General features: G+C 37.4%; 1 protein-coding gene across 5 annotated transcripts in view; it reads right to left on the reverse strand.

Moving 5' to 3' along the window:
* LOC150093095 (uncharacterized) overlaps positions 1-27,496 on the reverse strand; it is a 390,523-nt gene that overhangs the window by 290,833 nt on the left and 72,194 nt on the right. For all 5 annotated transcript variants that reach the window (XM_090413295.1, XM_090413299.1, XM_090413294.1 and 2 more), the window contains exon 4: positions 21,796-21,870. In XM_090413295.1, coding sequence (XP_090269421.1) covers positions 21,796-21,870 — 75 coding nt within the window. The remainder of the gene's footprint in view (positions 1-21,795; positions 21,871-27,496) is intronic.

Genomic DNA, 27,496 nt, shown 5'->3' on the forward strand with positions numbered 1-27,496 from the left:
CATTGTTGTCTGCTTGATTTCATCCCAAGCCACCCGAATGCTTTTGATAGCGTTAAGGATATTAGAGTTCTTCCAGAAATCACGTAGAGTAATGCCCTTACCACTATCAATAACCTGAGACAATAGGTTCCATTTTAAGGATAAAAAAACAATGAAAGTAACAATGATAACAAGTGACTGAGCTAACCGCACGAGGCATCTACAACTGTACTGCAATAAGGCTGTCAAAGACGCACCTGTGCAAAGCCGCAAATGTGTTCATACCACTATTATGTAAGTCACGTGTTATGTACCACTCGAGGTGTAACTGTATATATAAAAACTAATAAAAATAGAATTCATTTCAGGCAAATTATGGAGACTACAACCATGTTAGAATTAATTATTTTAATTTCCTGACATTTCAACCTTCATATTAAGGTCACATGTGGGGTACACACCTATATATACACAGAGACAATCTACACATTTCAAACAGCATGCCAAAGAGAAAATGATTTGATCAACCACTATTCTACTGGCCTGACCTCTAGTTGGAAAAAAAACTACAAGAAAGCTATATTCTATTTATAACATCATCAGAAACAAATTCATATAGACAGTTTAATTACAGCAAAAGTGATGTTCTAATTTAACATGAGAGTTGTTATATTAGAGTTAAGACTTGGATTACTTACAGTCCTATTTATAATTAACTCTTAGACGAAAAGGTTATGTGGGTAGAATATGTGCCTACCATATTCTTTGGATTTTTAGACCATCATTATTGTTAGGTAATTCTTATAGAAAGGCTTATACGTTTGCTGTACATGATTATTAAATTACTTAAGGAATTCACAACGTAAATTGGAATATAAATTAAAATAAACTTTAATATATACTTCCTATATTTCGGTAACGTCACGTTGCCATCTTCATGGGAACTTAAGACTAAGATGTGCACGCAGGCACAAATACAGCAAATGAGGTCGAAGAGAGAAGACTACTGTTTTTTCTAAAGTCCTGATGGTGCCCCCTAGCAGGCTATATTAGGTATTCTTGGCCGTTGGGCTGATGTTCTCATGATGCATGTCTCCCAAATTTGGGGCAGTCTCATGCATCCAAATTTGTTGAGGTTTGGCACGTTTTTTTAGGGCTGAGGCTGAGTCTATGAATAGTCTTTCATACTTAAACTTGCTGCGGTGTATTACTTTAGCTTTCTTCCAACATATTCTGTTGGAAGAAAGCCAAAGTAAGAAAGCCAAATAACCATGCTCTGAACATATTCAGAGCATGGTTTGCGAGCCTAGAGTGGCTGTACTGGAAAACGAATGTAGTCTTTGTATTCTGAAATTCTGATATTTGCTGTCCTGCCTGTTTGGCCAAATAGGACAGTTTACAGCTGCAAGGGACCTGGTATACCCCAGGTAGGTCTAGGGGGAGTGGTTGGTCTTTGGTGGAGAGGATAAGGGATGCCAATTTTTTATATGGTTTGTAACAAGAAGTCAGGTCATCTTTTTTTTTGGATTTTGGTTATTTTTTCAGAGGTGCCCCGGATGTAGGGAATGGTGGTGGATTTAGTGTAATCTTTATTGTGAAGGGGGGAGGGGGGTTGTGGTTTACTGGTTTTAATATTTTTTGGGGGTTGTAGCCACTAGCTAAGAAAGTATTAAAGATGTGGAATAGGCCTAAGTTCGATTCTCGTCGCGACAGGAGGAATCTTTATCTGGTCGATTTCAATCGATGGTGAGTTAGCCGATCTCATACGGAGGTAGCAGGGTTTTTTCTCCCGGAAACTCGGGTTTTTCATCCCGCATACATACAAATCGGCCCTTCAGAACACACGCAATTTACAGACAAAAAAAAAATTACTAGTTGTGGTGGTGTTGGAGGTGGGCGGTAGATGGCGTTGATTCGTAGTAGAGGTAAGGTGTAGAGATAGTTGAAGATGTCCTCCCGCGATGAGTCTTCGGACTCCTTGGAGGTATCAGGAATAATAATAATGTGGTTTAGTTCAGTAGTTAGGGCATTGTCATCTGAACAGATTAATTTTGCCCTGTTATATAGTGTTTTAATAACCCCATATTGTTGTGTGTGGGGGGGGGGGGACTGTTGGTGAATGTATCTGCCTGTATGGGTGGGTTTTCTATAAACAGAGAAAACCAAGGATCCATCAGGCTGGTGAGTGATTAGAGTGTCTAGGAAAGGGAGGCTGTTGTTTTCCTCTTTTTCCAAGGTGAACTGAATTCTGGGGTGTTGGTTGTTTAAGTGTGTTAAGAAGGAGTGGCATGCATCTGAGCCTTAATAAATCCTTAATAACTTCTAGATTTCCTTTAAAGATCAGATCTCTCTCTTTAGCACCTATCCTATGATCACTAACCAAAAAATATTAAAACCAGTAAACCACAACCCTCCTTCACAATAAAGATTACACTAAATCCATCACTATTCCCTACATCCAAGGTACCTCTGAAAAAATAACCAAAATCCTAAAAAAATATGATCTGATTTCTTGTTACAAACCATATAGAAAATTGGCATCCATTATCCGCTCCACAAAAGAGCAACCGCTTCCCTTAGACCTACATGGTGTCTACCAGGTCCCTTGCAGCTGTAAGCTGTCCTATTTTGGCCAAACAGACAGGACAGCGAATATCAGAATTTCAGAACACAAGGACTACATCCGATTTCACCAGTACAGCCACTCAGGGATTGCAGACCATGCTCGCCACAGAATATGTTGGAAAAAAGCCATAGTAATACACCGCAGCAAGTTTAAATTTGAAAGACCATTCATAGAATCAGCCTCAGCCCTGAAAAACATGCCAAACTTCAACGAATTTGGATGCATGAGACTGCCCAAAATTTGGGAGACGTACATCATGAGAACATCAGCCCAACGGCCAAGAATACCTAATATAGCCCACTAGGGGGGCACCATTAGGACTTCAGGAAAAACAGTAGTCTCCTCTCTTCGACCTCATTTGCTGTATTTGTGCCTGCGTGCACGTGTCTTAGTCTTAAGTTCCCATGAAGATGGCAGCGTGATGCTGCCGAAATATAAGAAGTATATATTAAAGTTTATTTTAATTTATATTCCAGTTTATGTTGTGAATTCCTTAAGTAATTTAAGGATCATTATTGTTAAGATTAGAGTGGTTGATAAGAATTTCACAGGCCTCCTTTAAATTCATGTTCATACCATGTTTTGTTGAGATGTAAACAACGGGTACCTTTCCAGTCAATTCTATGTAGAGTATTCAGGGCATGATCAGAAAGGCTGAATTTACCATAATGGTAAATCCAGTTACTATGAATGTCAGTAACCAGATGGTGAAACAGATCCTTGAGTATTGGCTGTTGAGGTGTGCTAGCAACATGGCTAATTAGAGAACATGCTATTCACCAATGTATTTTCAAAATGATCCATTAAAAGACTGGCGGGAGATGGAGCCTATATCTGTGCCTTCAATCTGCATGTCGATTTTTCCTTGCCACATAAATAGCCTGAATTAATAATGGTAAAATTATATAAGGCTGCTATGTCACAGGGAAAAGGAACCTGATTAGTTCTGAGATTTCTTTTAAGGATACATTAGTGAACAGGGAGGCTATGTCAGTATCATTAAGGATGAAGTCTGACAGGCAAGATTTAATGTGGGAGGAAGTGTAGCCTGCAATGAGAGCTCTTGGGCTAAATTTTATGCCACTTTATAAGTAGGGAAACTAATACTTTCTACTATGAGTTTCAGGTGTGTGTGTGGGGAGGGGGGTTATGTTTTGACATTTTTGGTTAACTAGGAGACCTGGAATTAAAAGGGCTGAGTTTTGGAATCATTTCCAGAGGTCAGATATAAGTTTGTCTAATAATTTTGTTACTTATTGTAATGATATGTACTCCTGATTGCATTCCTCTTGACTATTTCTACACTGTTTTGTCCCTTCATATTTCATTCAGTAATCTTGCAAATTAATTATTCCATATATCTTGAATATTTTTATCTTCAGTTTTCATCTCAAACTTCTTCATTTCTGATTCCTTTTATAGTACTCTTTCCTCCATTTCTAAGCTTCTTAAACAGCCTCTGAAACATTTTTCCACCCTACTGATATTTATCTTCTCTATATTCTTTCCAAAGTCTTCCTATGACTTTTGCTTAGCTGCTTGTACACACTGCTTTTTTTTTTTTTGCATTCTCTCAAAGCACATTTCAGTTTATTTGTTATGAACTTTTGATATGCTTTCTTCTTTTCCATGACTGCCTATATAACTTTCTGAATCCACCACGAAGTTCTGATTTTCCTATCCTTCTAGACAACCTCACCAAATACTTCCTTGGCTGAATCAATCAATGTTTTCTTCAGAGCTTGCCAATGAGTTTCCAAGGTGGTCTTTAAACTGATTCATTTTTTTCTATATATTGAAATATTTATATATTTAGAGTCTACAGTTCATTACTGAATGCAATTAGACCAATTCTTTTTAAAACTTTCTTACACACTTTTCTTTTCAATATAATATTCAATTTTATCTACTCAAAAACTAAATACTCTGTGTCCAGAACCAGCATTATGGTATCACTATCACCAATAACATCCTTAATGAAACTTCTCTTAATTCTTATATCTTCTCTCCATGTGAATTTGTGCACATCTTTATGCTGGAACATGGTATTAGTAATTACTAGTCCCAGTCCTGAACAGAAGTCAACCAGGTACTTTCCATTATTATTAGCTTTGTTCTCATCTACAATTTTTTTTCAAAAACATTTTCTTGATTTTCAAGAAAAAACAAAACTTTTTTCTTGAACATTTCTGGTACTCAATTGCCTACTCTGCTGTTTAGATCTCCCACCATGTCAGCTGCCTTAAAAATTTCTCCACTTCTTCCTTAGAAGAACCTTCAGAGGGACCATAGGCTCAAGACACCAATAAGTCTCTTTGTCCACTTTCCCATTATGATATTTTGACTACATTGCTCTACTTGATATTGCCTGCCATTCAAGAAGATTATTCTCGTATTTAGTGTTGAATACTATTGCTCCTCCTTCTTTTCCCTAATCATTTCTGCTCGAATATAGCATCTTTTATTTGTTGCTTAGAAAAAATCATGGCTGTTTTTTCAAGCTAGTACTGATCAAATTCTTCTGCTAGTTCCATTAATACTTCTTATGTTGATAGTGCTAATCTTGAATTCTGCTGATGCTGAGTTGGGATTTGTTCTAGTAGTGACTTTTTGCTGTTTGCCTTGGTTCCATGAACAAAAGCAATGAGGCCTCATTTAACCAGGTGATGTCCCAGTTGGCACAAAATTCTATCATATTGTACCATTATGTTATATTGGTTTAAGTCAATAAGAATACAATTTGGTTGGCTAAATCCCAAACTGCCAGCCCATTCTTGTTTGTTCAGTATCCAGGCAGATACCTACTAATGGGGTGCACCATGAGAAGGTGTGGGCTAGACATTAGGTCAGAAACCTGGTCAGTTCTTTGCATTCCTTAAAAGGCTGCAGAAGTCTCCTCTCAATTATCCTACACTCCCTTAAGCACCCCAGAGGTGACTAACAAATAATAATATTAATATTATTATTATTTATGGCATCTCCATGGAGTCCGGAGACTCAATTCAACCATCATACACACAAATCCTATCATACTTCTCCTTGAATCCATTCACTGTTATGGAACTCATAACCAATTCTAGCAATCCATTCCACTCATTCATCACTCTCCATGCAAAAAATCTGGTCCACACACTCCAACTAACCACACTCTTACACAACTTCCATGGATGGCCCCTAATTCTCTGACTGTTTGTCATATATTGAAAAATTTCACTTGTGTCAATTTTATAAAACCCCTTTAATATCTCAAAAGTATCTATCATGTCCCCCCCCCCCTTTTCTGTCTATCAACTAAACTTTGTAACCCACAAACCTTCAACCTATCCTCGTAGGTAGTATTCCACAGTCCTGTCACCATCTTGGTCACTCATCTCTGAATCCTTTTGACCACCTCCTGGTCTCCAAGAAACCCAGGTGACTAAATCTGATAAAGAGGTATAATAACTTCCTTATCTTTACTTGTTAGTGTATTTTTCAACAACCAAGTAATTAGTTGAGCTATTTTACCAACATGTGCAATATGCCCTCTGACCTAACTCTGTGTCCACCATTATCCACAAGTCCCCAGCCTCATCAATTTCCTGCAAACCAATACCATCAATATGATACACCTTTTCAACACAAAATGCATAACATTACATTCTGCAACATTAAATTGACAATCATTATCCTCTGCCCACAATGCCAATTTATTTAAATCATCCTACAGGATATCTACATCAACTTTATCAACTATTGCTGTCCCCAGTTTTGCATCAACAGCAAACAACTGAATATCCCCTCTTAAATTCTCTATGCCACTGATATACAAATTAAAGAGTAGTGGCCCTAGTACCGAACCCTGTGGTGCTCCAACTAGTCACTATCATTTGCCTAGACTCCACCCCACCATATACTACTCTCTGGTGTCTGTCCATCAGCCATCCCCCTATCCATGTTACTAGCCTCATATCCATTCCCATCCTCTCCAGTTTTTGTAATAGTTTTCAATGTGGTATTCTGTCTAGGCAAAGTCAAGCAGTATCATGGTGTAGCCATTACCTTGATCCAATTCTGCTGTCACTTTATTATAAAATGTGAAAAAGTTACTATGACAGGATCCTTTACAAGCCTGGCTGCCCACTATAAAGTATCACATCCCTATCCAGCCACTGTTGTATTTTACCTTTCATCGACTTTTCCAATGCTTTAACAACCACTCATGATATAATAATTCGTCTGTAGTTTGTCATCTCTGTCTTGGAGCCACCTTTATGCAATAGTGCTATCTTACCCTCTTTCCACTCCCTTGGAACCCTACCAGAGATGAGACTTAGATTGAACAACATCATTAGAGGAAATGCCAATTCTCTTGCACATTGGCATAGTATATGAGCTGATATGCCATCCAGTCCCACTGCTATTTTCACATTCATATTTTTTAATATGCTGAACACCTCCTGTTCATCTGTCTCAATGTTGATATGCATATCTGTAACATCAGCAACTGTAAAATCATCACCTGGATGATACACCTTTGCAAAATAATCACTCAGCAACTCAACTATTTTTTTTGGCTCAGTCAGCTTCCTACCTTGAGCATTGTTTAAAGTCATTCTGCCATAGTCATTTTTTCTCTTACTTGCTACACAACAAAAACACTCATTTGGGTTTACTTTGGCCTATTTGGTTAATTCTCTCTCATAGTCTGATTTGGCCTTCCTTAGCATACTAGTCACCCTTCTTGCTTGCACCATGTACTGCTCATGAGTATGCTGATCACTATTTTCTTTATATTTCCTCCATAATGTTTTCTGTTTTGCAGCTCCTGCTTTGTAGCCCTATTCATCCACTTAATTCCAACTTGGTTTATCCTTCTGACCTTGGTATGCAGTCTGATACTGCTACGCTCAAGCAATCTCTGACCACTTGCCATGCACTACTGACATTCTGCCCTTGTAGCTTCTCAAGCCATGGCACTGTTCCAAGATGACTCCTAAATCTCTCATTATCATCAGTCATAGTTTAACATACCCCCCCCCCCCCCGATAGAGAACTCCACGTGTTTGGCAACTTCCCAGAACAAGACAGCATGGTCACTCTCCCCAGTTGGAGGCAGAGTGTCTACCTTAGTTATGGATACATCTTTTGATGCTATCAAATTCAACACCCTAAAACCGCTTATTCCCTCTATAACATGTAATTATCCCTTAGCATTTGTATACATCCCACTTCCATCTATGCTCCCTTTCCTTCATCCAATCGATGTCTCCATAGTTAAAGTCTCCCATAATAATTGTTCGGCCTACACTCATTGTGCTGATTTGCCAATACATGGCATCTACATTTTCCTGTGGACCTCCTGGTCTATACCAACAACATATTTTGTCCTGTTTGCCTCTATCCCATAGCAGACAGCCTCAAATGAACCATTTCCCAATATCGTTTCAGTTGTTTTATAAATGTTCAATTTGATCAGGTCCATCTAAACTATTCTCTCCTGAGCATTTCCTTACCCTCCCATCTTTTAACCATAGAAAGCTTATCCTTTATTTCTATTTCTGTTTATGTGAGCACAGATTGACTCTGCTTACCATTCTTCGATACAGTAAACTCTCGATTTAATGGATCCCGATACAAGGGACTTCAGATTTAATGGACATAATTTCACAAATAAATACAGATAATGAAATAATTAATAAAAAATAAATAAATAATACAATGGTTAATCGGAAGCAATCGGCAGTTTATAAATTGAATCTTTGGATACATTCACGTATATTCGTGATATCTCATGCGTACTCATAATAATTCATGCGTGCGCATGGCTTTGGGTCGGTAGCATGGCATCAGTAGCGTTGCTAGCGCAAAACACGTATGTTTAGGCTGCTGCTGGAGTAATTTTTAGTTAAACCATTATTAATATCAATTAATATGTCTGGGGTTAAAAGAAAACAAGTAAACCTGAGAAAGCACAGAAACTTGAGTTAATAAGTTGGAAAGCGGTGCATCTATTGCTCATGTTTGTGAACTTTACAGGGTGAAAAAGCAAACAGTTTTAGACATATGCAAAAATAAAGACAAACTTACTCAGTTTTTTCTAAAACATAGCATTGAGAGCTCCAAAAGTGGTTTCACTGTGGCAGATAAGAAACATGTCAAGTTGGCCAAGCATAAGAATTTAAAAGAAGGAGTTTACAAGTGGTTCGTTCAACAGCAGTCTAGTGGCACTGTTGTTCGTGCTGTTGAACTAAGGTCAGCTGCTGAAAAATTGCCACAACACATGGACATACAGTTCCAGGCGAGTGATGGGTGGCTTTGGCGCTTTTATTAATGTAATTTATTAACTCAAGTTACATGGCATTACGAACAGGCAAACATGTGGTGAAGAACTGAGTGCCGATATTGAACAAGTTGAGTCCTTCAGAAAATACATCAATGAAGTCACTGAATCTGAGGGTCTTATTTTGTCTCAAGTTTACAATGCAGATGAGACTGGCCTGTTCTATCATGCTGTTCTCGAAAATACCCTTGCAAACAAACATGAGATTAGCACGCCTGCCCGCAAATTAAACAAGGAACGCATTACAGCCCTACTTTGTGCTAATACCGATGGCACGCATCGCCTCAAGCTGATGGTAATCGGAAGAGCACGAAAGCCTCATGCTTTGAAGAATGTTATGAATCAGTTGCCTGTCATCTAATCCAACTCAAGGAATGCCTGGTTTACAAGTGACATTTTTTCTGACTGGTTTTTCAATCACTTCATACCTGAAGTGCAAAACTACCAAGAGGAGGTCCTGAAAATCTCTCCTGAAGATTTTCTTGATAATGCATCAGCCCATCCTAATGCTGAGAAGTTGGTTAGCAGGAATGGAAGAACAAAATGTATCTTCCCTCCTTCCTCCAAACACCACTTATATAATACAGCCTATAGACTAAGGAGTCATTGTTGCCTGCAAGCGGTTATATAAGAAGTTTCTTGACGAGGTTATGGTTGTCTTGGAGAACGAAAACGATTCCAAAGAAGATACAAGAGTAACTTTTTCAAAACAACTTGAAAAGAAAAGACACAAACACCCATCAAAAGCTATTTAATCTCTTCAGACATCAAGTACTAGCAACCAATGGAATGCTTAGTCGATTAATTACAATTTTACAATGTATTGTTTGATAATTCAAATAAATATCACGTTCTTTTAAAAACAGTGCATAAAAAACAGCATGGTGCCAAAGGACAGAGAATGAAAAAAAAAATGAATGGGAAAAGCATAAAAGTGAGTGAAACTAGGAGAAAAGATATAATATTGTATGAGGATTTGATGATAAGAAGTATATTTAATAAGAAAGTGACAAAAGCATGTTTTCCAGGTGGGAGGATAAAGGATGTTAGCGAAGATTTAAGTTTGCAGAAGAAAGAAGCAAAAGTTAATTGTCGATAATGCATGTATCTGCCAAAACAAGTTAATTGTTTTGGCAGACACAAATCATTTGAAAGGTGAGAAATATGAAATGAGAGAAGATATGAAAGAGTTGTTAGAAGAAGCAAAAATGAAGAGCATGAATACAAAGATTATATGTCTGCTACCTCAGTTAATAAGAAAGAACTAAAAAGAAGGGCCATGATTTCCAATGGGAAGACTGGGCAAGAGGAATGTGTGCAATTTATAGATGTGGCGAGTAAATTTGATGAATGTAAGGACCTGTATGCCTGATGGACTGCACTTAAATGGTTTTGAAGTTAGGTGCCTGGAGAAAGTGTTGTTCAGTGAGAGGTAAGAAGTGCAAAAACCAAGGAAACTAAAGATATTGGGGGGGAGCAATCAAGCATGTGTCTACCCACCCTGAGACAAATGAGCATGAGTGCAGGAATGACTGTGCAAAAATAGACATCCTGAGATAGATAAGTATGAGTGCAGCAACGATTGCGAAGAACTGGGTCAGTTTCCCAGTTTCAAATGTGAATGGGTAGGTAATGACATTACGTAAGGGTAACTGTGGGCACAAGGGGATGTCGAAATGCATGTACATGAATGCCCGAAATATCAGAGAAGAGTTTTTAGCACTGGTCAGTTCAACTTGGCCAAAAATTATTGGCATCAGTGAGACCTGGTTGTCAGAGAATGATGTAGTTACAATGATAGAATATAATGGATATTGTATTTTTAGAGAAGAAAGAAGAAATAGAGGTATTATTAATGATAGCTGAAGAACTTCAACCAACAAAAATAGAAATTAAGGAAGATTGTAGATCTGATGGAAATTGTTCATTTGAGGCGGTCTAGTATGAGGCCAATAGAAAAATATATATTGTTGGTTACTGATATGGACCTGAGAGTCCAGAAGAAGATGTGGACATGCATCAGCAGATTAGCATGAGTGCAGGCTGAGCAATTATCATGGAAGACTTCAACTATAGTGATATAGATTGGTGGCAAAATAGAAACGGAATTTATACAGTTACTAAGATATAATTACTTGAAACAGCAAATGATGATGGGGACCAAGGATTTGAGAGTGTTGAATCTGGCAATAGTATCAGAAAATCTATCTATAACTACAGTAGCAAATCTACCTCCGATCGGGAAAGTGACCATGCAAGTCTTGTCCCGGGAGGTTGCTCGACATGTGGAAATTCCAATCAAAAAGGGTTTATGTGAAACTACAAAGCTGGAAATTATGACAAGCTTAGGAGGCAACTTGGAGCAGCACCATGGCATAAAAAACTATATGGAATGAATGTCATTAATGCATGGATAGTGGTCAAGGATTGTTTGCAAAAAAAAAAAAAAAAACATCGTGGAAAGAATATAAACAACATGGTGATCAGCATGCCCATGAGCAGTATAAAGCACAAGCAAGAAGGGTAACTAGCATGGTAAGGAAGTCTAAATCAGATCTTGAGAGAAAATTAGTTAAGCAGACCAAAGTAAATCTAAAAGGGTGTAAAGTCCAACTCTACCTCTGTGGTGCACCCTGGGGTGTTGGGAATCCTGACCATTATTGGACCTGGACCCAACACCATTAACAGAGCTCTGGTGAACACTTCAGAACCCTGGTCAGGAGAAGTGCATATGTGACTAGAGCAAAGATGCCACAACAACAACAGAAACAGCCCCGAGTCCTGCGCGGTCCACACTCACCTTTCTACAGCAGTGGTAAGGCACCAAGTGAGGCCAGGGGTGCTAAGAATCTCACAGATGAAAACAGGCCGCCTCTTAAATCTATGAAAATGACAATTGGTACCCTCAATACTCGAACTTTGGCAAGAGACTACAGAATAGATTTAATAATCAAAGAACTAACAAATATCAACTTGGATATCCTGCCAGTGAATAAAACAAAAAGAATGAAAGAACTGACAGCAAGATGGTACAATGGCTCATAGATACTCCTCAGAGCATCCTCAAACAATGGCAAACAAGGCGGAGTGGGCTTCATTGTTAAATCTAAGCTCACCGAGTCAATACTTTCTTGTAACATCATATCTGAAAGAATAGGTGTACTCGTAATTGGAATAAAGAACAATATAACAATAAAATTAATATTCTGCTATGCTCTATCATCTGTAGCTGATAATCAAGAAATAGAAAATTTTTACATGAATCTTGAACAGGCATTAAATTACAAGTCAACATATACATTCGTTGGTAGTGACTTTAATGCCAAAATAGGATGTGGAAAAGAAAACGAAAAGTTTATAGGACCACATGGCCTGGGAGAAAGAAATAGAAGAGGAGAGAGATTAGCCGAATTTGTTGCAGCTGAAGAACTCTTTATCATGAACACTTTTTTCAACAAATGCCCAGGAAGAAGATGGACTTGACAATCACTGAATGGAGACACAAAAAATGAAATTGACTACATTTTAACAGACTGTAAAAGACTGGTACAAAAAATTTGGTACAATAGGCGAAACATACTTCAACATAGATTCTGATCACAGACTCTTCAGAGCCATTATTTTATTTATTTATTCATATGGAGTTTCCTCCCTTTTCTCCCCATTCCCTATCGGGGCAAGTTGAGTCCCCTCATGAGGGGACTAAGTATTTATGGCTGTAGATCCGTGTGTTCACAGGGCCGGTTTGCCTGCTTGCGGGATGAAAAACCCCATATAAACTGGGGGAAAAAACCCTGCTGCCCACGCCCAAGACCGGCTAACTTGGCTATGGCTGAGGAAGATCCTTAAGCTCCTCATGTCGGCGACGGGAATCGAACCCAGGACACTCCTTCCCCAGACATATGGTTGCAAAGCGCATAGCCACTAGGCTAACCACGCAGACAGAGCCATTATAAGAATAGACCACAAAAAAGAACAATATATCAGGGCAACATCAAACCATAAAAGACAACCCAAACAAATAGACTTCCACAAGTTTAGAAAGTACATAGAAGAGACCGAATGGACTATTAAGAACTGTTACATAAATGATGACTATATTGACTTTATTAATAAATTCAATGAGTGCAAGAAAAAATCAGAAATTCCTGTGAAACAAAAGAAAAGAAAATGACTCTCACCACAAACTATAGAACTACTAAAAAAGAGAAAAGAACTGAAGAAATCTGAAGAAAATTTTCTAGAATACAAAATTATCTGTAAGTTACTAAGGAAAAGAATCCAGAAGACTACAAAGCTTTCAGGATACAAAAACTAAAAGAAGCAGTGCCGGCAATAACCAGCCTGAAAAAAATAGAGAAAGACTTAAATTTTAAACATTCAATTCCATCTGCTATACAGGATCAAAATGGAGAAAAACATACTAATAGAAAAAGGATAGAAGAAATTGTGCAGAATTTTTATAATGATCTATACAACTAAGTGTCAAGTTTCAGAACCTATCATTCCAAAACTAGGCAATATACCAGATGTACTTCCAGAAGAAATAGAACATGCCCTTAAGAAAATGAATAAAGGTAAAGACTCAGGACTTGATCGCATTATTTTCAAAGCCTTGGATGCTAGATTCACGTGGTACTTCAAAGAAAAAAAAGATTCCAGAGGAATGGAAAACCTCAAAAATCATACTTCTATTCAAAAAAAAAGGGAACAAGGAAGACATAAAAAACTATCATTCAATCTGTTTACTCTCTCACATATATAAAATCATGAACAGAGTAATACTGAACAGAATCCAAAACACTCTCGAAGACAGCTCCAGTAGAGAGCAGGCAGGATTCAGAAGAGGCTTCTCCACAATAGATCATATCCAGGTCATTTCACAATTAACAGAAAAATGCAGAGAATACCGAATCTCTCTCTCTCTATGTTTCCTCTTTATTGATTTTAAAAAAGCATTTGATACCATAGAACGCAATGCAATCATCAGTGTCTTACAAGAAATAAATGTGGACCCTACTTACATCCACATGATAAAAGAAATTAACAAAAATCAGACCACATAATAACCCTATTTGATCAACATATAAATATAGGGTCAGGCAAGGCGATATTGATCTCCCCCAAATATATTTACCAGCACTTTAGAATACATTCTGAAAAAAATAGACCTAAATGGAGGAATAAGCATAGATGGTGAAAAACTACAAATCCTTAGGAGGCATCTTTGTGACAACCCAAAAGACCTAGAAGAAATGGGGGGGGAAAGTATACACAAAGAGCAGTAAGATAGGCTTAGAAATGAATCTAGAAAAAACAAAATGGATCAAAAACATCTACACAAGTGACAGTCACCTATGTATTGATAACATCCCTATAGAACAAGTTGACTCCTACAATTACTTAGGACAAACAATAAAAATGAATAACAATTTATCCGAAGAACTAGCAAAAAGAAAGAAAGCCATGGCTATCATTTGACAGACTAAAAGAAACACTTACTGATCCAAATCTAGACATCTCTGTGAAGGCAAAACTATTTAATAGTGATATTCTTCCATCACTCGCATATGGATCAGAAACATGGAACATGACAAGAAAAGAAGAAGAGACTCTCAGAATAACTCAGCATGCAATAGAATGCAGAATTTGTATCATCAGCAAAATGGAACATGCTAGAAACACGGAACTAAGAAAGAGATCAGGCATAAAAGATGTGGTAACTGCAGTATATGAAAGCAAGATGAGATGGGCAGGTCACATAGCCAGACTCAGGGATAACAGATGGACATATAGAATACTCAACTAGCAACCAAGAATAAAGAGAAAACCAGGAAGACCACCTACAAGATGGGAAGATCCACTAATGAAATCTATGGGTATAATAGGGAAGAGAGAGGCTTAAGATCGAGATCGTTGGAGGCATCTTTGTGATCTGCGCTCATGGAGAAATCCTGAGTGTAACACAGGTCCATCAAGGTAAGAGAAAGAATGATTATGGAAATATAATTTTACTCAGTGCTGATGGCAGGAAAGTTACAGAAGTAGAAGAAATAGTTCAGTTACTAAGTGATCACTTTTGAAAGGGTATATCATCTAGGTGGTGACTTTGCAGTTACTGAAATGATAGACTGATGTGAGCATTGAGATAGATGCAAGTACTCAGAATACTGAAAAAATATCAATGTGAATACAGCAGTGGGCCTTGATAGTATGTCAGCTCGTGTGTTACAAGAAGTGTAAGTGAACTGGCAATGCCTCTGACAAAGTTGTTTAATCTAAGTCTCAGCTCTGGGAAAATTCCAAGGGAGTGGAAAGAGGATAAGATAATTCCATTACATAAAGGTGGTTCCAAGATAGAAGCAGCAAATTACAGACGAATTAGTATCTATAGAGTAGTGGTTAAAGTACTGGAAAAGTTGTTTAAAAGTCGTCGTCGTCCGGTAGCATCCACTAGCAAGAGGGTTGCAGCAGACGAGCAGCTCTTCTCCATTTCTCTCTGTCTGTCGCCTCCATCATTCTTAAACCAGTCCATTCCACAATGTCAATGAACCACTCTCTAGTTGGTCTTCCACGTCTTCTCTTTCCCTTGTAATATAGTTCTTGTCAGGTGTCCCAAAGAACCTGTCAGAAGATGTCCTGCAAATCTGGTCTTTCTTTGCATAATATTCTTGAGCAGTGTTCTTTCCATCCTAACTCTTCTTAAAACTTCTTGATTTGATATTCTCTCTGTAAAGCTAATCTTTTCCATCTTTCTAATAACACCATATTTCCAATGCATTAATTCTTTCCATATCTCTCTTTCTGAGTGTCCACGACTCACTTCCATAACTTGCAATACTCCAAACTGTTGCTTTAACTATTCCAATTCAAACACTTATTTTAATATTCTTGTTTATTAAAATTCTCTTCATTTCCATAAATGCCGATTTAGCTTTGCCTATTCTATTTCTAATGTCGAACTCTGAAGTTCCTTTCTCTGAGATCCAACTACCTAAATATTGAAATCTTTCCACTTCTAAAATCTTTCCTCCACATCTCATCTTTACATTATCTCTAATTTTTCTGCCCATTATCATTATCTTGGTCTTCTTTGTGTTAATCCTTAGTCCGTACTCTTTACAAGAGTTTTCAATTCTTTGAACAATTTGTCGTAATCCATTTTCACTTTCTACCGTCACCACTACATCAACCGCATATCTTAAGTTATTAATGATACTTCCATTTATTTTTATTCCTTCTTTTACATCCTCAAGTGTACAGATGCCTTTATGGTGAACAGATGCCTCTATAAGCATCTGTTCACCATAAAGATTAAACAATAATGGTGATAACTTGCATCCTTGTCTAACTCCTCTCTCCACCGGGAATTCTCCTGTTTTCTCTCCATTTACACATACTGACACTGTTTGTGACCAATATAATCTCTTTAAAATTTCCAAGTCATAAGAGTCAATATCAATATTTTCTAGAATGTCAAAAAGCCTTTTATGTTTCGCTGTATCAAATGCCTTTTCAAAATCTAGAAATCCCAAAAACAACTTTCCACCATGGTTTAGTGTTTTCTCCCCAATAATTCTTAGACAAGTTATAGCCTCTATAGTTCTTCTGTTGGTGCGGAATCCAAACTGTTCCTCATTCATTTCTTTTTCTATTTTATTCTTATTTCTCTCTAAAATTATTTGTGCGAAAATTTTTGTTGTGTGAGTTATAAGACTTATCGTTCTAAAATTGTTACAGTCTAAAACTCCCGTCTTTTTTGGAATTGGGATAAAAATTGATCTTCTAAATTCCTCTGGTAATTCTTGTCCCTCATAAATTCCATTAACAATTTGCCATAACACTTCCATACCTTTTTCACCTATATTCCTTATAAGTTCTATCTGTATACCATCTATTCCAGGGGATTTTCCTTCTTTCATCTTTTGAATTGCTAGATTCAATTCCTCCCTCATGATGTACAGCCTCTGCCCTTTAAAAGTAAAATTCAGAAATGAATAGACAGGAATATGATATTCTATAGGGGACAGTATAGCTTTGTAAAAGGTAGGTCCTGCCTCAGTAATTTATTCACATTTTATAATAAGGTAACAAAAGAAGTGAATACCTCTGGACTTTGCAAAGCCATTTGACAGAATACCGCATGGAAAACTATTACGAGTCGGAGAAAATGGGAATGGATGTGAGACTGGTGGCAAGGATGAGGGCCATGGCTGATAAACAGACATCAAAGGATGGTGTATAGTGGAGTGTAATCAAGGCAAATGAGGGTGACTAGTGGAGTTCCCCAGGGTTCTGTACTAGGACCAGTACATCATTTGTACATTAATGATATAGCAGAAGATTGAGGGGGGGGGACATTCAGATGTTTGATGATGATGCAAAACTAGGAAGGACAATAGTTGATAAAGGTGGTGTAGATAATTAAAAGATGATTTAAATAAATTGGCAGTGTGGGCAAAGGACAATGGTAGTCAATTCAATGTTGTAAAGTGTAAGTTTAATGCACTTTGGGATGAAAAGATTACACGCTTCGTATCATATTGATGGTACTAGGTTACAGGAAATTGATGAGGCTAGGGTTCTGATGGTGGTGGTGGATAGATATTATGAAATTCAGAGGACATATTGCAAGAGCTGGCAAAATAACTCGGAGGATTACTCGTATGATGAAGAACACACTGGCAAGTAAAGATAGGGAGTTTATTATCCCTCTTTATAGAGCTATGATTCAGTCACATGGCTACTGTCCCCAGATTTGGTCACCTGTGTTTCTTGGGGAATGGGAGGTGGTGGAGAGGATTCAGAAATGAGTAACCAAGCTGGTGACAGGTGTGTGGAATATTCCATATGAGGATAGATTGAAGATGTGTGTGTGTGGTTTGTAGAGTTTAGCTGAAAGGCGAAGGAGATGGGATATGATAGAAACTTATAAGTTACTAAAGAGATTCTCTAAGATTTACACAGAACAAATTTTTGAATACTTGGGGAGTAGGGGAAAAACAATGGATCACACATGGCAGTTGTCTAAGAGTGTGGTTAGTAAGGGTGTGCGGACTAGGTTCTTTACTCGGGGAGTGGTAAATGAGTGGAATGGATTGTCAGAGGTGGTTGATAGTGCCCCAATAGTGAATAGGTTTAAGGAGATGTATGATAGATATTGTGCTAATGGACAGAGTGGGTCTCCTGTGATAAGTCTTTTGACTCCATATAAATAATAATAATAAAATTCTGTATTTTCATTAAAAATTACACATATTTCATTATCATAATATTATATAAATAGACACAGATTTAGGCTAATTTTTCTCTTAAATTTCACATTCTGGAACATAAAACCTAATTCAGTTTCCATATTTGCTGCATTTCTTAGAAATACAATGCCTCAAATAATGAGGGATTACCGTAGTGTCTTATATCTCCTCAACTTCGTGCATCCATGAAGTTATAGTAATGTACACTACATGATGAAAAATATCCATACATCTCTCTATAATAGTGGATATGGCTATATACTTCACAACCATGGTCATATAAGTTTAAAAGAGGTATACAGTTTGAAATCTTCACAGATGTTAACAGTAAAATGGGCCATACTGAAGAACTCAGTGACTTGTGATGTGGGATTCCTATGATAGACCTTTGCAACAACTCATTTTGGGAAATTTCTTCCCTACTACAGCTGCCCCAATCAACTGTAAGTGATGCTATTGTAACTTGGAAATGCCTAGGAACACAATCGTGACCTGGTAGGCCACATAAAATCACAGAGTGGGATCGCTGAGTGCTGAAGAATGTGGCACAAAAAATTTGTGGGTTGCTGTATATTGCTGGTAGATACAAGTGTGTCATGATGGATTAAGGAGGACCAGATTTGATGTAAAATCATCCCTTGTTTTTTGTTACACTGTTGAGGATACTTCATTTCAGCTGATTCTTTGAATGCTCTTGAGTAAAAGGTGGTAATCAATGTGGAGCATTTCAGTTTGTTGCCATTCTACTAAATGTTTTGTATCTGTTGTATGTACTGTTAGCCCTGATTTGTGCTTTGTTTCATTCTCAACATCCTTGATGTGTTCCGATCAGCATATCTCCCCCAGATCTGCCAGTTTGTCCTCTGTAGTAGTCCACAACTAACAAATCTTGTAGACACCTGGTTTTTTAAGTGGCAGATGTGATGGTTTAGGAGGTTTCAGATGACTAGAGATCAATTGATTGCAAAGAAAGTGACTTTTAGATTTTTTTGGCAAAGCAATCTTGCTATTTTATATGCAAATGATTGTATATATGGGACTTCTGCAGAGAAAGGACATTAGAATCACTATTTTCCAGTATTAAACCACTCACAAAGATGTTAAAAAGAAATTAAGTTTTAATTTGAAGAGTTTTGCAAAAAAACTTTGTTTCACTTCATTAGGAAATAGCACAAATAAATTAAAAAACTACAAGCAAAGTAATAACAGTTAATACTTCCAAGACTGCTTTGCCAAAAAAATTTAAAAGTCACTTGCTTCTCAATCAATAAAACCTCCAATCATCTGAAACCTCCTAAATCACTACATCCGCCACTTAAAAAACCAGGTGTCTACAAGATCAGTCGAATTAATATATAATTTCTTTTTGGACTTCTTTGTGAGTAGTTTAATACCGGAAAATAGAGATTCCGGTATGTCCTTTCTCAACAAAAGCTTACACAATGAGATTTCCTGACTAAATTGAATAACTGTTATAATAAATTTGGCATGAAAATCAGCAATAAAAAGATAAAGACAATGAAAATAGACAGAAACATTGAAAACATCAACTGCATTCTGAATGGTGAACCTATACAACAAATGAAACATTTCGGCTATTTAAGCACAATTTTTAGTAAAGATAGCTAAAGATGGCAAATTAAATATGGAAATAGACAACAGAATTAGGGATTAGAAATGAAACATTTGATCAAAGACTGGAGACCACAGATATGAGAGTTCTGAGAAAGATTGGGGTGTGTGTGGGGGGGGGGGGGGACAGATAGATCAATGGTGATATTGTATTAAAAATAAGGAGCAAAGAACTTGTCATTGTTAGGGAATATGTTAGAAGAGCTAATTTCAAAGATTAGTAAAACAAGCTACCAAGTTGGCAGGAAAAAGACCCAGAGGAAGACCAAGATATAGATGGATGGATGGACTGATACAGTAAAAAGTGCCTTAGAAGACATAACTATAAGATCTGATAAGTGGGATCTTGACAGATAATAGATTAATTTGGAGGAAAATTATTGATATCAGAATTAGAGATGGTATAAATTTTTTTTCATGTAGTACTGTCGTAATATCCTGTATATATCCCCTTTGGGAACATATCAGAAATTTGATTATGATGGTATGATGAGTCTGGGTTTAGTGGATGCCAGGAGAATGCTACTTGCCCAACTGTGAAATTTGGTGAGGAGGCATCATGGTCTGGAGCTGTTTTTCATGGTTCAGACTGGGCCCCACTCCTCATGTAGTTTCCAGTGATAGAGAATTTAATTCTGTTGCTTATAATGACATTTTAGACAATTCTATGCTTCCAACTTTATGCCAATGGTGAAGACCCCGTATCAACATGACAATGACCCCCCATCCGCAAAGCAAGGTCTCTGCAAGAATGGTTGGATGAGATGGGTGTTGAAGAACTTGGGTAGCCTGCATAGAGCTCTGATCTCAACCTCATCAAATACCTGTGGGATGAATTGAAATGCTGACTGCAAGCCATGCCAAATCATCTGCCATCAGTGACTGATATCACTAATGCTCTTCTGGAAAAACAGAAGAGAATTTAACACAGCAACATACCTAAATCTAGTGGAAAGCTTTCTCAGAAAATTGCAGGCTACAGCAGCAAAGAGTAAATAAAATCTACATTAATGCCTTTCATAGTAGAGTAATCAGATAGCTGAAAGTTTATTTTTCACTTGGTTAGACTATGATAAATTTAGTTTAATCCTTTATCCAAGTGTGAGCAAACAAAGTTTGTGCCTGAAAATATCTTCAGGACTGGGGTAAGGTAGTACAACACTGGTTGTACAAATTTAAAGCGTTCTTTAAATTACCATAAATCTCAATATACAGTCTTGTGCATGAATGTACTTTTTTTTATCTCAATCAATAAAGTATCATTTTTATATTTATTTCATATAAGTGCAAGTGTACTAATAATTATAACTCCTATTAATGCAAACAATGTTGTAGCAAATTCACTCAATTAAAATTGCAAAAACAGCCACAGTCCTGTATCATTGCTTATGCTAAAGGAAATTCACTACAGAAAAACCTTTCCTTACAAATCAATTCTTTTGGTCTCTGAAAGCCTGCTGTACTGAGAGTCAACTGTATTCTGCCAAGTTACAAGTATTTTTCTAGTACCATTTAGTTTAGTATTATAGCAATTTTTCAATTATTTAACTTTCAAAAATCAGATCTTAAGTTAATCTTAAATCCTGAAAGAAGTCAGCTTGTTGAGTGATGCCTAGAACAACATTTTACTATATATATATATATATATATATTCACTTAAGTGCCCAATAAAGCCATTTCCAAATAAAATCAGATAATACACAGCAGGTATTTTCAGGAGGGTGGGGGTAGAAAGAAAATTAACAGTAAAAACAATAAAAATCCCACAATGTTTTCATTAATTCACAGAGCAAAATACATTCCCCTTAGGTAAAGAGATATGATATTTCAAGTTATCAGTAGAGCAACATCTTAATCAGCATTACGTAGCATGCATCTCACACGCACAGCACTGTGCTCTCCTACGTGCTACATGCATGTGTGTGTGTGTGGTAGGGTAGAAGCGAACTATCATAAGTTTACAACAAATGCAATTAGCATACCAGTAATATCTCTTTCCAATGTTGGCTCTGGTTCTGCTGTGAAAAGGGTACTATGAGATGGACTGGAATAATGAGCTAAAATAAACAAAATATTGGCATTAAATATCAAGGAAAGAAAACATAAGTGCATATCAAAACTAATGCTACTTAAAACAATTTAAGAATTACAACAGATTAACATTAACGCTTAAAGTGACAATAATATTGTATAAAATTATGAAATAACTATGACCTCTAATACTTATCCATGTTTATATCGCTTGACCATTTATTTACATATATACTGCAACAGTAAAAATTATTCAAGATGTTAAAAAAATTCATATTTTTAAATACAAAGTAATGCCAAACAGGATCACTTAAGGAGCAAACAAGTTCACTAGAAGAGATCTCTACATAGCTTGTAAGAAATGCAAAGAACCAACTAGGAGTTTCTGAATCTGTGCCAGATCGCTGCCTATCAATGGTGCTTACATTCAGCAGATATCCACTCAGATACAAAATAAACAAGGATGAGCTGCAATTTGGAAATGGACAGAATTTGGTTAAAATTACACACAGATGATGATACAACAATGAAATGTTCTAATGCTAATAACAGAAATGGAAATCACTTATGTAACAAATATTTTCTATCTTGTAGCTAAATAAAGAGAAAAAAATTCATATTTTTAAATACAAAGTAATGTACCAAATAGGATCACTGAAGGATCAAACAAGTTCACTAGAAGAGATCTCTACATAGCCTGTAGAGATCTGGCAGCCAAACATCTGTCTAAAGCTCTCATCATTGTATTCCTGACATATATTCCCATATTCCATATAAGGGAAGCATAGGATATCATGATAGTATGAAATGAAAAAGTGACATGAAAGTTCCTAACAAGAATTTTCCTCTAAATTAATCCGTTCTCTCTCAAGATTCCAATAATATCAGATCTTATATTTCAATCTTCTAAGGCAATTCTTAATGATCAATCCACCTAGATCTTGGTCTTCCTCCAGGTCTTTTCCTGCCATCCTGGCAAAGAATAGTTGTTTTAGCCAACTTTCCCTCCTCCATTCTGTTTAAGTGACCAAACCACCATGGTCATGCCTTCCTGGATGTTAACAATTCATGTTTTTTCCTAATATCGTACTGCCACTGATGCTATCTATTCACTCACCTAATCTTTCTCAGAACTCTCATATCTGTGGTATCCAATCTTTGATTGAGAGTTTTATTTCTAATTCAGCTCTCACTCATAAGTTAAAATTGGTTTGAACATTATCTTGTATACAGCTAATGTTTTGCTCTCTCTTATTCCATATAAATGTATTCAGTTCCTAGTGAACCAAATCTGTTGCCTATTTCCATATTTGCCATCTTCACTAACCTTTGCTGAAATGTTTCACTTGTTCTATAGGTTCTTCATTAAGGATGAAGTTGATGTTTTCAACGTTTCTGCCTAATTTCAATGTCTTTGACCTTTTATTGCTGATTTTCATACCAAATTACAGTAGTAATTCAGTAAGGGAATCCTATAGACTTGTGCTGCATTTATTTAGATGCACAACTTCATCTGAAAGTTCAGTAAGGGAATCCTGCAGACTTGTGCTGCATTCATTTAGATGTATAACATCATCTTCAAAGTAAATTGAGCTACTTAAGGGTTGTATGCACAATATATAGCCTCTCACAGTCAAGTCATCCTCACCTTCCCACAGTATAGCCTGTTTACACAAATGGGGTTTTGATGAACCTGGGGAGTACTGGCACGGTAAAAGTATAACTTCCCTAGTTGGAGGAAATGCCAACTAGACCTCACGGTGGTAGACATCTTTCATTGCCTGGTAAAATACCACCACTTTGCTTGTTAGAGATATGAAGTGGCTGCAACCATGTTTGATCACCACAGCAAGAGTTCTGTCTCCACCTCACTCTCTTCCCACATATCCTCAATGACATACTAATCACACCATGGGTGCCTGGATCCTCCTCCAACAATCGAGAATACAGCAATAAAACAGTTCCGCAAGCCAGCCACTGGTTGGATGTATGGAACGGAATCAGTTGGTAATGAATCTGGAGGCTTCCTGATCAGCTAGTGTCAAATCCTGCAGCCACATATTTGCCAGTTCATGGCTGCAGGGAAAACTGTCAAAGCCACATATGGACAGTAGACCCAGTTCCCCTCTGTGTGCACATATGTGTGTCTGTCACTTCTCACTGCATGCCCTACTTCATTTTTATCTCTTTCTCACCACATAATGGATCACAACCCAAAAAATTTGATTTTACTGCAGATTACAAAAAATTCTTGTACAAAAAATAGTTCAAAAAATAAATAAATAAATAAAAATAATATCAAAAAACCTCATTAAAAAACAACAGAAATCCAACCAAAACGCCCCTTAAACAACCCCATCATCATCTCTTCATTGGTCATTCAAAGATGCTGTATGGATCTATCCGATGCTCAGTGATGTACCACACCAGTCCTCGCCATGTAATCCTGTTGCATGCTTTTCTGGAGTCTTCAACTCTCTGAAGATCAGTCACTCCCCACACACACACCATCCGACTGATGCTCCATTCCTTCCTCTTTTTCCCAGGATCTTGATCTATTACTGTTCTGAGAAGTCCTCCTTCCATTGTGCCCAAAATATTTTAACTTTCTTCTATCAATATCCTTAAGGAGCCTTAAAGTTCTACTGATCTTTTTTTAACACCCATTCATTTGTATGCCTTTCAGTATATGATATCCTCAACAGCCTTCTGTAACAACACATCTCAAAAGCAGCTATCCTTTTCTTATTTGACTTCTTTAGGTTCCAAGTTTTGTATCCATAAGTTGCTGTTGAAAAAACAACTGCATCTAAAATCCTCAACTTTGTTCTCATGGAGAGAGAGAGATCCATCCTTCCAGATTTTAGACAATTCTCTGACTGTTGTTTTAGCCATTCCTAATTTTCTTCTGAACAGCAATTCTTCACATTAATAATGAATCCCAGGTATTCAAACTTGTTCACTTCCTCAATTCTTTCTCCATTAAGGTACACTTGTTTCTCAAGAGCTTCCCTGTTTGTATTTGAGAACCATAATCTTTGTCTTACTAGGATTGAGTTGAAGTCCTCTGTTATTACTGATCTTGTTAACTTTATCAAGAATTTCTCCTAGTTCTTCCTTGTCGTTACAGAGGAGTACGGTATCATCAGCATACCACAGATTACTGATCAACCTACCACCTTATTCCTGTCTTGAGCTCATCGAATGCTTCACTCATGATGTCCTCAGCAAAGATATTAAACAAGTGAGGAGAAAGTAAACATCATTGCCTAATTTCCTTTCCAACTTGAAGCCAATCAGTTAATCCAACACCCGTTCTTACCATGCTTCTTGCTCCCTGTACAAGTTGGCTATCAACCTGATAGTGTGTTGAGGAAAACCCATTCTTTTCATTACTTCCCACAGTTTCACATGCTATACACAGTCGAAAGCTTTAGAGTAGTCTAAGAAACATATTACAAGATGGAGTCTAAATTCTTTATACTTTATATTTTTCTATGATCTGTCTAAGGCAAAGGATCTGATCTCCAGTGCCCTTACCTTTCCTAAAACTTGCTTGTATCTCAGGCATCTCTGCCTCAACTTTGGTCTCAATCCTATTTAGTATGATCTTCAATAAAATTTTGCTTGCATGTTCCTATCAGAACCCCAACTGCTTAAACTACACATTACACAGCTCTTTCTGCCAAAAAGGGCAGCATTTGTGGATTCATCAGAACTGACATACAATGCCAGAGATTGTAAAACTTCGAATCTTCCCTGTTTGATCTGCTTTGGATCAAAATTTCCCTGCAAAATTAACTTGTCCTTTTCATATGCTCTCTCTCTCTCTCTCTCTCTCTCTCTCTATTGCTCTCCAAACTCCATTAACCACTCTGACCTCTTTAACTCTCTCTTCTCTAAAGCTCAACTTTCTACAGTCAAAATACCTCAATAGTGAGATCATTCTTCTTGGGGACTTCAATGTCCACAACTCATATTAGCTTCCCTACTCCAGTTTCACCGATCAAGCAGGCAGGGATGCTGAGGTGTCTGCCCTTAGCAATGACCTATTACAGATCATCAAACTCATTATCAGAATACCTGACAACCCCTTCTAATTTGCCAACATACTTACCTCTTCCAAGTATACTGTGGATGTTAGTTCTCCTCTTGGTAACTCAGATCACAACCTCAAACAAGTGTCGCTTTTGCCACAGAACAACCTTCAACTACTAGTTCTCAGTCTAGTGTCCTTTAGCACTACAAGGGTGCCAAATGGGACAACCTCTATTCCTCTTTCTTCTTCAGTTCTTCTGATCAAACACCTGCTCAGACCAAATAACAGAAATCATCCTCATGGGAACAAAGGCCTTCATCCTTTATTCCACTCCAAATTCTCAGTCACCATCCAAGCCTCGGTTCTCAAAAAAAGTGTGCCAATGCAGTAAAAGAAAAAAATCTCTGCATACTACAAATGGCTCAGTACAAAACTCCAGATGCTCACTTTGCCTAAAAGCTGTAAAAGAATCATTACTAAATTCAAATCAGACTATGAAAGGGCTAAATACTGAAAACTTGCCTCCTGCTCAAATGGCAGCTGCTCCTGGTTCCTTGTGAAGGCCACTGGGTGCAACTTTTGCCCACCCAGGTTTCCACCACTATCAACACCCTGATGGTACTATAGTTACCTCACCTAAAGACAAGGCCGACTTACTGGCATCACTCTTCTCGTCCAATTCCTGCACTGATGATTTGGGAAAAGTTCCCCTCCACTCCACCAACAATGGCTCTCTATGTCACTTGTGGTCTTCCACCAGAAAGAAATCCAAAAAATCTTCAATAACCTGAGTCAAACCAGGAATCTGGTTCTAATGGTATTCCACCTACTGTATTAAAAATTGTGCCCCAGAACTAGCATCTGGTATTGGCCTCTTCAATCTATTCAACTAATATCTACCCTACAACATGGAAACAGGCTTGCATCCAGCCCATCCTAAAGAAAGGTGACAAAAGTTAACCAATGAGCTACTTCCCAAATGCTCTCACTTCTGTTTTTTCTAAAATTATGGAGAAGGTCATCAACAAACAACCAACTCTTGAACCACCTAGAGACTTACCAACTAATTTGTGACCAGCAGTAGTGATTCTGCCACTCATGATCTGCAGCCAGTCTTGCTTTACTACCCACTTCTGGACTCAAACCATGGAAAAATTTGGAGAAACTCATGTGGTGGTTGCCTTTGACATTTCAAAGATATTTTATCAGGTTTGGTATAGGGGTCTACTTAGCAAACTGCCATCTTATGGTCTGCCTTCCACAGTGTGCGATTGGATCACCAACTTTCTCACTGGTTGCTCACTACATGTCATGATGGTTGCACTTTATATATATAAAGGGCAAACCACCATGTACATAAGTGACCTGCTCTCCAGACTTCCAAATCCTATCCATAGTTCTGCTGATGACAGTACACTTCATTTTTCCTTTTCATTTGATAAACCTTGTAGTGCTCAAGTATTAGAATCCTTAAGATCCATCATGACGAGCAGCATGAACTCTGATCTCCTAGCTATATCCCAATGGAGAAAGGAAAACCTCATAGACTTCAATGCCACCAAAACACAGTCCTGTTTGATCTTTCAAAAGAAAGAACTCACATCCTTCCCCTT

This window comes from Typopeltis vanoorti, chromosome 24 (genome assembly GCF_054136105.1).
Source record: "Typopeltis vanoorti isolate ZY-2024b chromosome 24, IOZ_Tvanoo_1.0, whole genome shotgun sequence".
In the NCBI taxonomy this organism is placed as follows: Eukaryota; Metazoa; Arthropoda; class Arachnida; order Uropygi; family Thelyphonidae; genus Typopeltis; species Typopeltis vanoorti.